General features: G+C 41.3%; 1 protein-coding gene across 12 annotated transcripts in view; it reads right to left on the bottom strand.

Annotated features, from left to right (window-relative positions):
• Positions 1 to 13,136, bottom strand: part of TTLL5 (tubulin tyrosine ligase like 5) — a 317,814-nt gene that overhangs the window by 198,462 nt on the left and 106,216 nt on the right. For all 12 annotated transcript variants that reach the window (XM_019969275.2, XM_019969274.2, XM_019969282.2 and 9 more), the window contains 5 exons: positions 12,756 to 12,913; positions 11,512 to 11,818; positions 6,242 to 6,362; positions 3,379 to 3,525; positions 2,177 to 2,280 (listed from right to left, as the gene is read on the bottom strand). In XM_019969275.2, the coding sequence (XP_019824834.2) occupies positions 2,177 to 2,280; positions 3,379 to 3,525; positions 6,242 to 6,362; positions 11,512 to 11,818; positions 12,756 to 12,913 (837 nt within the window). The remainder of the gene's footprint in view (positions 1 to 2,176; positions 2,281 to 3,378; positions 3,526 to 6,241; positions 6,363 to 11,511; positions 11,819 to 12,755; positions 12,914 to 13,136) is intronic.

Here is a 13,136-nt window from a genome sequence, read left to right as displayed (position 1 = left end):
AGGGGTCAACCAGGAACCAACTGTGGGCCACAACTGATCAGCAGTCTGTTCCTGCATGGCTCCCAGCTAAGAATGGTTTATACATTTTTTAAAGAAGAATATGCTATAAAGACCACATGGAGTTCACTAAGTCAGAAATATTTATTATGTGGAGCTTGACAGTTTGTCCACCTACCACTTCTAGATAATTGGAGTATATTCACTAAAGGAGTCACTTTGTCATAAATAAGGAGATTCACTAGGGTATCCAGGGAAGATTTCCCTTACCATCTATACAATGGAGATTGAAACAGTCTCTAGGTAACTTCAAATATACAAATTATATGCATTTTTTATGAAGACCCACAAAATGAAAAGCATAAGGAAATAGAAGAGGGCCTGTTTACTAGAACTCTTGCAGTAAACATATCATGTCTGGGTTTTTTAACACCTGTAGCAGCTCCTCAATGGCCTTTGCATTTTTTTCACAGAGCCTGTCAACATTCCAGATAAGTGACCTTCAAATAAGCAAAATACTCCTGCATCATTACAAGGAACCTATATCCCAGCTTCAGAATACACTGCAGTGACAATCCCAGAAACTGCTTCTGTGAATCTCAGGGTAAACTCCAAGGTCTCCAAAGCAGCAAAGAGCCACCAGAAAGCAACTCGAGAAACCGCAAAGATCTAAAGCTGAGGGCGCAAACAGACGAGCGCCTCTGCCTATCAGTGTGTTTCATTTGGCCCTTCCCAGAAAAGGGAAAGACCGAGGTGGGCCAAGACACCAACTGCTCTCTACCTCCTGTCTTACTCTCTGCTCTTTTTATAACATGTTTTCCTGCCTGACTCCTGCGGGTAAACTGAATTTGCCAACGCTGACACACACAGGTATCCATGTCCCACCTCAAATGTAATAAAAGAACTGATGCTACTGCATATTTCCAACCATCAGCACAACCCACCATCAGTAGTAAATATGTTCTAAAATACTTTATCTCCAAGTCGACATCACTGGTTAACAGTACGTATAATTAATTTTTAGCAGCCAAATAGGCCTGGTAGGGGAAACACTCTTCACTTCTTAAAAGGTTGCTTTTTAGTTTCTTTTTTTTATATTTCAGAGATTTTGAAGATCTCTAGGAAGAACTAGAAATTAATGTTTTAACTTTAAAAGTAGAGCCATTTTCTGAACATAATCCAGCCTTTTTTTCTTTGCTATTTGCATAATGTTGAGGTAAGAAACTACTTCTTGCTTTGTTTCTACACTTGCTTTATCAACCGTATTCCTCAAGACCTAAGAATGTCAACAAAATAACATTACACAATTATGAACTCCTATAAAATGATGTATTTGTTTGTTGTACGTTTAAGCACATGATCCTGGGGCTATAATTAGCTGCATACAGAGTATTACACACAGATCACACTATGTTGGTGGTTGATAAATCACCACCTGACTTAACGTCACAAATCAACAGAGTTGATTTTCTACTGCTTTTCTCCCCACTGGGACTTTGATGACTGAAGACTAACTAAGGCAGATTTACACATGTTTTATGCTTTATTTTAGTAGTTTTGTCCAGCCCTCTACTTAAGAAAAAGGACAGGTCTTATAAAATTAAAAATTAAATGCCTTTATTACTTCTTCCTTTGCAAACACACTGTAAATGGACAAAGTGGCCTGGCTAATTTGTATTAAGATAGAGAGCTGAATGTTGATATTTTCCATCCCTAAAGGCTAACCTTAAGCATGAAGGACTTGTTTTATTTTATATAAATTAGGCATAACCCTCATAGTACTGAACAACTGCCAACTCCTCAACCCACTCAATGTAGGCAAAATGTGGTCATCTCCACTGCATCAGTAGGGCAGGAATAAATTCAGATCCAGTAAACACTAGAAGCCTCTAACTTCAAATTTCCAAAGTGCTCCCTCAGCACTTTAAGTGGTGTGTACTTTGAAGGCTGTCTAGAAATATAGCCCAGATGCCCAGCAGCAGTGTTTTGATAACTGAAACCATGACAACTGCCAATAACTGGCTGAGATATGGAGACACAAAGACTATGAAACCTTTTTCTCTTCTTATAAGTGACTGTACTCACATCCACGTTAGAAACAAGAGAATATTGGGAATTCAATGGGGCAGTGTGGAAGACAGAATAAGATTCTAGTTTATTAGTGAAGAATGTCTTCTACCTTGCTTGTCTGATGAACTCCTGAAAGTTTTCCGAATTCACCCCATCTTCCTCTTCTTCCTCAAGTTTCTTCTTTGATTTCTTTTCAGCCATTTGTTCTGTTTCCTATCCAGTCCCCAATCCCAAAGAAAAACAAGATAAAACTGACTCCTGATAAAAGCATAATTCATCATCTGGTTTCATTATCACTGGGTCAATTTGTCTTTATAGAAAAGACATCCACTTCTTCAATGTCCTTTGGCCACCTATAAACTTGGTATATTATTTTCTGCCATCATTTCATGAAACATTTTAAAGTTTCTAACTCAGAGTTGCAGAATAAACATAAATTTTTATCATGTTTTTACTTATATACTCAGGTAGCCCTGTGAAAAAAAAAGACCTTGTTGATGTCTGTGGTCACACTTGAAGCATGACAATAGAGACACTGTTATTTTGTCACAATTAGGAGGAGGAAAGCTCAGACTTGGAAGACACTTCTACAGCAGCATCCAAATTGCATAAATTCTTCACTTACATAAGACAAAATTCTCAACAGAGCTAGAGTAGCTATGCAGCTATGGATTTGTCGTGTTGATCTTGTACTGACCATTCCACACATTCCACAAAAGCTATTTACATTTCCAGGACTCAGATTTCCTCTCTGAAAAATGGGCACACTCCCAGCTCCTCCCACTCCAAAATGACATTTCTAAAGTATTCTAAGACCCTTGGATAAAAGATGCTTTGCCAACTAGTTTCACTAAATAGTCAATTTTCTGGGCTTGGTTGTAAAACGAAGTCACTATCTAAAATGTTCTAGAGGACAAAGTATAACTCTCTCAGGAAACAAGACTGTGTCATTCCATTAAATCCACAGTTCAAATTTGTTCTCATATAGTCAGTTCACCACTGTCTCCAGGCACAGTAATGACAATGCAAATTCACACAGCCCAGGATTCATCTCAGATACAACAGCACTCAAAAGGAATATGCTTCTGCATGAGAGTGAACTATGGCCTCTGGGCCTTCACAAGTAATAAGTAGCTTTTCAGACGAGCTGAGTTAAGGAGTGAGGTCTAACTCCCCATAACCGTCATACACAGCACACGATGATGCTAGAAGGGAAAAAGATCCTCTTCACCCAGCTGGACAGAGGCTTCTAGCCTGTTTCTGACAGTGGGTGGTGATCCAAAGCACAGGACTAACGGATGAACCACCTACCTTGTTGTACACAGAGATAAAGTCACCCAGCTGGTGGGCCAGGATTCTTCTGCGTTCCAGAAGTGCCAGTCTCCGACTGGGTAATACCATCCTCAGTGAGTGCTGGAGGTTACTTGATGCTCGCTTGAGGAAACGAACCACTAGCTCCTATAAATTAGAGAGTCATTGGGGAGAAAAAGAAGAGACTGTGCTAAGCAACAGAAGACGAGCTACAAGGGGATTATACAATCGAGAGCTAAGAAGAAGTATACTACACTCTTCAACAAATGAGACCCAGAGCAAACATATTAGGTATAATAAGAATACAGCCAGACAAGAACAAAACAAAACAAATGTAGCATCTTCCCTTAATAAGCTGACAATAAGAAAATAAAAATCAAGTCTGTATGCAAATATCTATGTGATAAAGTAATAGCTGTAAAAGTACCACTACTCATATATACATAGTACTACAATAATCCAAACCGCAGCCATCACTTCTAATAGGGTGATCAGAGCAAAGTGCTTAGGAAAAGACAAAGGTAGCAGAAACTAAAACCTTGGAAGCACAGGAAGTCATCAAAGACGAGAAGGGAGAGAAGGAATACAGAAATACTGACACTTCGAGGTAGGAAAGAGGAGGAAGAATCAGAAAACAATCAGCAACAACAAACCATGACAGAAGTATTAGAAATGCACGAAGAAATCCAGGAGAAAACAGTGTCATGGAAGCCAAGGCAGGAAGGTACCCATGTCACAAGCTTCCAAGAGGCTGAGTTGAGAAATGACCACAACTACTTTCAGAACAGTAAAGGGAATGGAACGAAGAGGTTAAGGAATGAATGGATAATGAAGGATAAACGTGAAGAGGAGAAACTCCTGACTTAAAACGTTTAGTGACAAACTGAAAGAATTGTTACTAAGCTTGAAAGGCAATAGCTTTTTATTTATTGATTTTTTTCTTCCCCAAGAATAAGCATGCTTTTAGAGTTGTGTGTTGGCAAGGGGAGCACAGTGAAAAGTCATTAAGGGGTAGAAGAGATACACCTCATTTGAGATGGGGCAAAGGATTTTGAAATCTGAATAGCAATCAGATCATTCAACTTGGATCAGAGAAGGCAATTCTACACCCACCTTCCTCATAAACAAGACCACTGCCACAATCACCAGGTAATGGGTGAGGTTTTGCTGTCTAGATAGATTTTCATTTGGGAATGCACAGAATTGATACTAAGTTCTGCAGTGATAATCCTAAATATTCCTATTAAAAGCCCCATTGAAATCCTGGGTGAATTCTAAGCCAGCAGCTGCAATGGTTATTCTCTTCTGAGCTATTTTTCTTTTCTTCTTGAATTTGATTTTGGTTCATTGTTCTTTCGTGCCAATTTACTCCAACATAAAGAAATAGTCTCATTACCAGAGGGTTGGATTTCATAGTTCCACTCTGTTGTCTTTACTATAGGGTGGTTTAAGCTGCTATACTAAAACATTATTTTTTCACAGTGGAGCAGACAAACTGACTCTCAAAAAGGCAGTTTCAATTTTCCACTTGGAAAGAGCAGAGCTAACATTTTCCACTGATGGTTGAAGAATTATTCACAACACACAAGGTTTTATCTCTGGGTTGCATTGGCTACTTTAAATTCACGAGTTGTTTTCTGGGATATCCATCATGTTTTTATAATAAGCCCAGCATACTGTATGCCTCTCATATGCGGAGAACTGAAAATTACAGTAGGGTCACCGTGAGCTGGCCAAAGGAGGCAGCTTTCTTAGACTTAGAGGTCCCTCTCCTTTCAGTGACAGATCTCTATGGTAAAAAAGTAAAGAATGGCTGTGGCTTCTTCTATAAGCACTGACCTTTCCAAAGAGCTTGAGGCTTCCTGTCATTCTGATCCAAAAAGGAAAACCTTGCTAGAATATTAAATTTTAGGCAGGTTCGAATGACTTACGTATAGTAAAAATCATTACACAAGTTTGTTTTCAGTAATCTAAGAATTTTATAAAGAAACAACTAGTAAAGAAAAAAAAAAGTTTAACTGGAGGATGGTACATTCTCAGAGGGCCTGTGATAAAGTGTTGACTTTGAAAGAGGTAACTCCACCCCTTAGGGTAGAAATCAAATGCCTTCCGATCCATGGAAACAGTGCAAAAGGAAATCATGCACAACTGTAATACCTGAGTCTAAGTTCCAGGTTCACCACATACGAGCTACAGGACAACAGGAAATCATGCACAACTGTAACACCTGAGTCTAAGTTCCAGGTTCACCACATACGAGCTACAGGACAACAGGAAATCATGCACAACTGTAACACCTGAGTCTAAGTTCCAGGTTCACCACATACGAGCTACAGGACAACAGGAAATCATGCACAACTGTAATACCTGAGTCTAAGTTCCAGGTTCACCACATACGAGCTACAGGACAACAGGCAGGCCCCCCTTCTCTAGGTCTTTGTTTCCTCATCCGCAAAATGGGGATGACAGTGTCTATCTTAAAGAGTTAATACAATGTGAAGCTGCTTGGGAAAGGACCCTGAAAATTGTTATCTTCTTCTAGGGCTTTGCATAGGCCTGACGTCTAATGAGGACTCAGTTTCCATTTTCAGAATGAAGAAAACGGACACCTCAACGCATATTGCTCCAGATTCAAGCGTGGCTCCAGATTCAAGATTTAATTCATAGTAAAGTAAGAGAAATCTATAAGCTACACCATGGAAGGATTCCTTCTCCAGAAGTATACTGTTCTGTACCTTAGTATAGGGAACAAAGAAAGAAAGGAATAAAGAAAGAAAGAGGGAGGTAAGGGAGAAAGAGAGGGAAGGCATAGAGAGAAAGAAAAACGGGGAAACTAAAAAGGTTCCAACAAGAAGAACCTCACCATCTGTTCATCCTCTTTGGCAGCCCAGCTGGCACTGAACGTTTGACTTCCACTGTCTTTCATCAGGCGGATTTGAACATGCTGGAGATAGGCAGAGAATGCTATTCGGGCCTGCACTTTGCTACAGAAATCCAAAACAACACACCGTTATGAGACAGAATGGTGCACCAACCAAATGCGTGCTTGCCTTTCTCAATGTGGCCTTTGAGGATCCTTCTATTAGGATGGCTACGAAAAATGAAGCCCATCATACAGTCACTGAATAAAGATTCCTTCTACCCAGCACATGAGATTTCTGCTTTTTCTATTTAAAGAATGAGAGATGAAGAATTCTACTTATTTTCTCATTATTGCCACATGGGGGGAAAAAAAATCAAACAAGAAAAGAGATTCATCTTTTCTACTCTTACCTCTTTGAACTTTTAAACAACTTTCTTGAGGAAATGGACAGGAAAGTACTGACTTTTCGTAAGAACCTTTGTATTGATACAGAAAGGCTTTTCTGCCTCTGTGCTTATGTGTGTCCCGTCACTTTTGTCATGTCCGACTCTATGTGACCCCATGGGCTGTAGCCCGCCAGGCTCCTCTGTTCATGGGATTCTCCAGACAAGAACACTGGAGTGGGTTGCCACGCCCTCCTCCAGGGGGTCTTCCCAACCCAGGGATCCAACCTGCGTCTCTTACGTATCATGCACTGGCAGGCGGCTTCTTTACCACTAGTGCCATGGACCCTTTCAGTTCAGTTCAGTTCAGTTACTACAAAAGGATGGCTTTTGTTATGGCAACTGATTCTGGGTGTGCGAAATCCTCCAAAGCTGCAAAGAGATAAATCTTACGAAGGAACTTTTGAGACCAAATTTTAAGGTCAGGCTTTTTTCTCAACCGCAAGACGGGAGTGGCTGGAGCCCAGAACAAATGAGCGAGATCCAACAGAGCCTGGCGCAGAGGCACTGACGGGCTAGGACGAGCCCAGATGTTTGGTGGGAAAAAGACACGTGTACATTCAGTACAGAGCACCTCAGCAACAACGCTGAAGAACCCCGCTGACTTCCGCTGGGGCCCTAGGCAGGCAACAAGGGAATCTGACCAAGCTAGCCTTCAGCGGACAGAAGTACCAAGAAACCACTGGTGACTTTCACTTCAGCTGCAAACTGCGGGAGATCTGTTTTCCTTCAGGAGAGCTTTTGGTTACTTCAGCTGCTCGGCCTTCTGACATACTAGCCAAAAATACGTCAGTGAGGATTAGAGCCCAACACAAGCTCTGTTTACACTTTTCACACATGCCGTCACTGAATGCTCTCTACTCACTGTTCCCCAAGGTCAGGACGAAGGACTGGTCCAGAGTAAACTGGAAATCCTAGAGGGTCTCTGTCTAGCTTCTGTGTGTGTGTCGGAAGGGACAGAGGTAGATCTGCCTTTCAAGCAGATCTTGTGTTTGTGAAACACAAAGCTGCACCTTCGTCACTAGTAAGAGCAGCGTAGGGGAGCACAATATGATTTTGAAATGTGTATTTTCAAACGTTTCTCATCAAGGCCACACTTAAAATCCTTGTTCTGGAGACCATATATCACTTTCCTCTCAACCATTCCCGTAAGCTTTCCCTCCAACAAATTATTTTCAAGTCAAAGTGAAGGGGAAAAAAAAAAACAAAAACAAAAAACCTCTCCACTTTGGCCAACAAATTCACTTGCAATATAATGAGCTACAAGTGTCATGTTTCAGATACCTGCAAATGTAGCAGCATACCCAATTTTATCGATTATTCCTCTAATATTAAAATACAGAAGTCTTTGGACAAAGGAATTATTGCTTGGAAGTTGAGATTTCAATCATTATTTTGTGGCATATCATTGTTGTAAATCAAACGAACAAGTATTGAGTTTTCCATTTCTAAAAACCTCACTAAGAGAACTTCCATGGGGTCACAAAAGAGTTGGTGATGACTTCGTAGCTAAACAACAACAACAAACCTTACTACAGAGATCTGTGAGATGTTAATCCTGAGGTTGTGCCCTAAGGTGTTGGAGATACTGGTCAGCTAGAAATCTGCAACAAACAAGCCAAAATGCTAGAATGATTTACACTGGAGAAATCTATTTTTAAAACATAAAAGCCTTTGTAGATCCTCGGGATACAAAATATACAACTAGTGGGCTGGGGCTTGGAGTCTTAAAGCCTTGTCACGGACCACCCCTCAGATCCCTCAGTAGCCGCTGAGATATCCCATACAATGAGAGGCAGCTCAGGGGAACAGAATTTGAAAACCACTGATTTATACGAACACACCCTGCAATTATAACAGCTTACTCATTGAAAGTGAGATGTGTGAGATTTAGGAGTAACTAATTTATTTCTACAACATCTAAGTAGAATGTTACTGCTGAAAAGGACCTTAGAATATAATTCAGTGGTTTTGAAATGTTCCATTTCATTCAGTGGATTCTTCTTTCCCCTCTAGAGAGCCCAGTCTGAAAAACCTGTCCATGTCTAACCTGATCACTTGGCCTAATGGAAAAGAAAACTGAGACACGCTGACTTGCCCGTGATCACACAGTCAGCTGGTAAGCAATGAAAAGTCACAGCCAAGTCTTCTGACAGAGCTCAGTGTGCTCTCCACTAATGGAGCCATGCTCATTCTCCACGCACCACTCCAAACCTCAACCTACCCTCCAACCCCCTAAACACCAACAGCACCCTCCAGCCTTGCGCTTTAAGAAGTGACCTCTAGCTTAGAAAATAAAGGCCATTGTGCGTGAACACTTACACTTCCTGACTCTTTAACTTCTAATCATTGCATTCAACCCACAGTGCTTTAGGGGCTTCCCAGGCAGCTCAGTGGTAAAGAATCTGCCTCCCAGTGCAAAGGACATTAGAGACGGGGGTTCAATCCCTGGATCAGGAAGATCCCCTGGGGTAGGAAATGGCAACCCACTTCAGTATTTTTGCCTGTACAATTCCATGGACGAAGGAACCTGGTGGGCTGCAGTCCATGGGGTCACAAAGAGTTGGACATGACTGGGCATGGTCGCACGCCTAGTACTTTCTTTCTGACTTAAGATGGCGAGGCACCCCTCCACTGGCCTCTTTCTACCTTCCTATACGACAATATATCCATTCCTGTATGTATCTTTCATTCTTTTACCATCAAATCCTCCCCCTAATCTATAAATCAGCTCCAGAATCCCTATCTTAAGAAATCTTTTTTCTCTTAGCCTGCTCTCTGATGAGTTCTCACCTTCCTTTCATTCATTGTCAAACCCTCTGAAAAAGCCATTTCACACTTGCTTTCCTATTTACTCAGCTCAGTTTCTCTTCTATCCACAAAGTCCACACCCATGTCATAAATGCAAGAGACTGTTCAGAGGCCTCATTCTAAACTGGGCTGCCCGAGGCACTCACTCTTTAGCTTGAAACTCTCTTCTTGTAGCTTACCACCCTGTCTCCTCCCACTTTATAGCCATCTCTCTAACTGCTATTTCCTGATCTCTTACTATAGAATGTTGGTTTTCTCCAGGCCTCAATTCTCTTCCTTTTCTCATTGTCCATGTTTACCGAACTAAACTGAAATAAACAAGTTCATCCACTCTGAAGCTGTACAGTCCTATTCAACTCCGACTTACAAAGCTGTATTTTCACCTATCTACTGAACATTTTCACCCTAGAGCTCTTCCACCTCACTGTGTCCCAAACAAAACACATTATTTTTATCATGAAACAAACTCCTGTGCTCCTTATATTGACTGGCTGCAATATCACGTGACCAAATTTGCAAAAATATAGGCTCTGTGGGGTTCTTACATCCACAAAGACCAAGCCCTAGCAACTTTAACTTGCAAATTTCATTAACTCCATCCCATCCTCTTCACTCCTATAGCCATTGCTCTGATAGGGCCTTCATCTTCCCGGCTCTGGGCTACTTGAACAGCCCCTAACTCAGTGCTCTACCCTTTGTCGCTGTTCAGTCGTGTCTGACTCTTTCCGACCCCATGGACTGCAGCACACCAGGCTTCCCTGTCCTTCATCATCTCCCAGAGCTTGCTGAAACTTATGTCTATTGAGCTGGTGATGCCATCCAACCATCTCATCCTCTGTCATCCCCTTCTCCTCCTGCCTTCGATCTTTACCCTTACTTCTCCTCTTATCAATCACTATCCCACAATGAGACCAGAATTTACTTCCTAAATCAAGATCTGACCATATCACTCATCTGCTTAAAAATTATCTAGAAAAAAGTCCAGGCTCCTCTATGGCCCTTTATGATCAAATGACATCCAATTTTTTAGTCTCACTTCTTACCACACCCTTTTCTCCACATAACTCCACACCACTAATCTATATTCCTCAGACTTGCCAAGCTCATTTCAATTGCAGGGTTTTTATACTTGCTGCTCTGCCTGGAATATTCTGCCACCTAATATTCACATGATTTACTCCTCCTCATCATTCAGGACTCACCCTAAAGGTTACCTCTCCATGTCTGAAGCACCATAATCTAAAGAAATTTCTGCCCTATTGCAGTCTAATACCACACCCTATTTTATTGTCTACACAGCACTTCTTATTGCCTGAAATTTCCTTGTTTCTTCGTTTACTGTCAGCCTTCCCCCCTAACCTGCGACTTTCACGAGCCTGTCTTGGTCTCTACTGTAACATTACACAGTCTGGCACAATTCCTGATATAGAGCAGGTACTCAGTAAATATTTGTCAAGGGACTGAATGAACGACTGTACCATCACCCTCTGCGCCTTTATTCCCTCTACTAGCACTCCCACACTTAGCTGTCATCTCCCAAATCCTGAAAGCCTACTCATCCGTCAAGTCCTGGTTCAGATCTTGTCTCCTCCCTAACCTCTCCCTAGCCCTCCCAGGCAAGACCAGTCACTCCTTTTCCTGGGTCCTAAAGAGCCCTTTGTCCATACTGGGGTCAGAGCCCCCTCTCTTTAAATGTCCCCACACTAAGCCATGAGCTGATTTGAGCTCCTTGTCTTGGGTCACCTTGTACTTCTAAGTCATTGACACTAAAACCCCCAAAATATTTGTTAAGCTAGTAAGACCTGGGTTTGATTCATAGCTCCAGACCTTGGACAAGCAACTTCTCTAAGGCCCAGTTTCCTTGATAACAATAATATCAAATCACATTCATTAATTCACAGGAATCCTGTGCATAAAAAATGAAAAATGGCTATAAAGCCACTAGCACAATACCCTGGTGCACAGTACAAATGACCTGCTTTCGGTTTTACCAGAATAATTAGGAAAGATACATACCTAAGATTGCCATTATCTTGCAGGATCTGCATCAGGTTAAATTTAGGCTCTGGCTCCTGAGTTTCAATTTTGCAGCATTGTTCACCTTTGTTATTCCACTCAGGAACCTTCACGGCATTTTCTTTGGGTGAATTTTCTATCATAACAGTCAGTGAGGGTGTGTATTTGGCTTGATTTTCTCCAAGGGACCCTGCAGACTCCTCCTGGTAAGCTTCCTGTTCTTCATCTTCATTGTCTAATGCAACTTCTTCCTCTTCTTCACTCTCTGTCTCAGTTTTAACATTCATTTCAGCTGGTTGGGTAATCACTAAATGCGAAGAATCACTAATGTTGCTGAAAAAAGGATTAAATTTTCCTCTCTCCCAATACCTTCCTTTTATCCTTTTAGTAAAAACCCATTTCTAAATCGGATGGCAAATAATGCACCATGTTAACAGCACACACACGCCCCTCTCCAATCTTATACCTTCTAAAAACCTACTAATGATCTTCATTAGAGACGATGCTTCTCATCACAATACCAATGGCTGTCTCACATCTCTAGGCAGAAAACTTTTTAGCAATCCCAACAGTGTGTTAAAAGTTTCTAGAGGGATGCTTTTCATGGAGGTACACAGAGCAGGGGGATATCTTTCCACCCTTTGTTTATCCATTCTCCTTCTCCTTCACGGCTTTGGCAGGTCTTTGAAGACAAGGGCCACGGCTTTTTTTATCTGTCAGTAAAACTGCAGTGACTAATGTGGCTGACACAGGCACTCAACAAACAAAAGGAGGAGGGAGAAAGAGAAGTCAATTTGTCAGTGACAAATAGATCTATAACATGGGAGATTCTGGGAGAGAAAGAAATTCCCCCTTTTCTGTTTGTGTTTAAAATACTTACACCATTCAGCAAATGCCAAAGGATAAATTGGACTTCATACCTAATCATGAAAACTCCAAATAAGAATGCTCGGGGATTCCACTGAACTTAAGCTAAGTATCAGGTAGCAAAATGATGCTGGAATAAGAGCAAAAGCCCACATGTATGTGCTTCAGATAGTCTTCAACACAAATATTATAGAATGGAAGAATGATTTTTTTGAAATGAGTTTCAGAGGAAAAGAGTATATATATCAAAAAAAAAAAAAAAGTAAGCGTATGTGATCAGGGAAGTCCTGATTCATTAAGTACTAGTTAAGAAGCTGATTACATCAGTCTGACAGGACACAGATATTGGAGCTTGGTGAAGGCTCCCCGGCAGGTACCTGGGTATTTTGGCCTCATTGCCCTTAATCTGCCACTCCGTCGTCTACGTTTTCGCACCTCCAGAGACAGGAGCTTCCTCTCATAGAGAGCAGCGTGCAGCTTGGCCCTTGAATTCATACTCTCTACCTTCAGTTCTGGTGCTCCATCAATCGCCATCCTGTGAGGAAAAAACATGGCAGCTAGAACTTTCAGAAGTTCTTTTATTCAAGACTAAGCTTGATAGAACTCTGTCATGATGTCAGACCAGGCATGGTTACTCTCATGAGTTCTGAAATGTCTGGCTAATAAATGGGAATATTGGAATCTACGTTAAAATTTCACTAATGGCCTATCTGAATTTGTTAAATGTTGTGAAAAAAAAAATGTCTGAAGACAATGGT

Source organism: Bos indicus, chromosome 10 (genome assembly GCF_029378745.1).
Source record: "Bos indicus isolate NIAB-ARS_2022 breed Sahiwal x Tharparkar chromosome 10, NIAB-ARS_B.indTharparkar_mat_pri_1.0, whole genome shotgun sequence".
Classification (NCBI taxonomy): Eukaryota; Metazoa; Chordata; class Mammalia; order Artiodactyla; family Bovidae; genus Bos; species Bos indicus.
The sequence above is the reverse complement of the archived record's forward strand: the minus strand, read 5'-3'. Positions and strand labels throughout refer to the sequence as shown.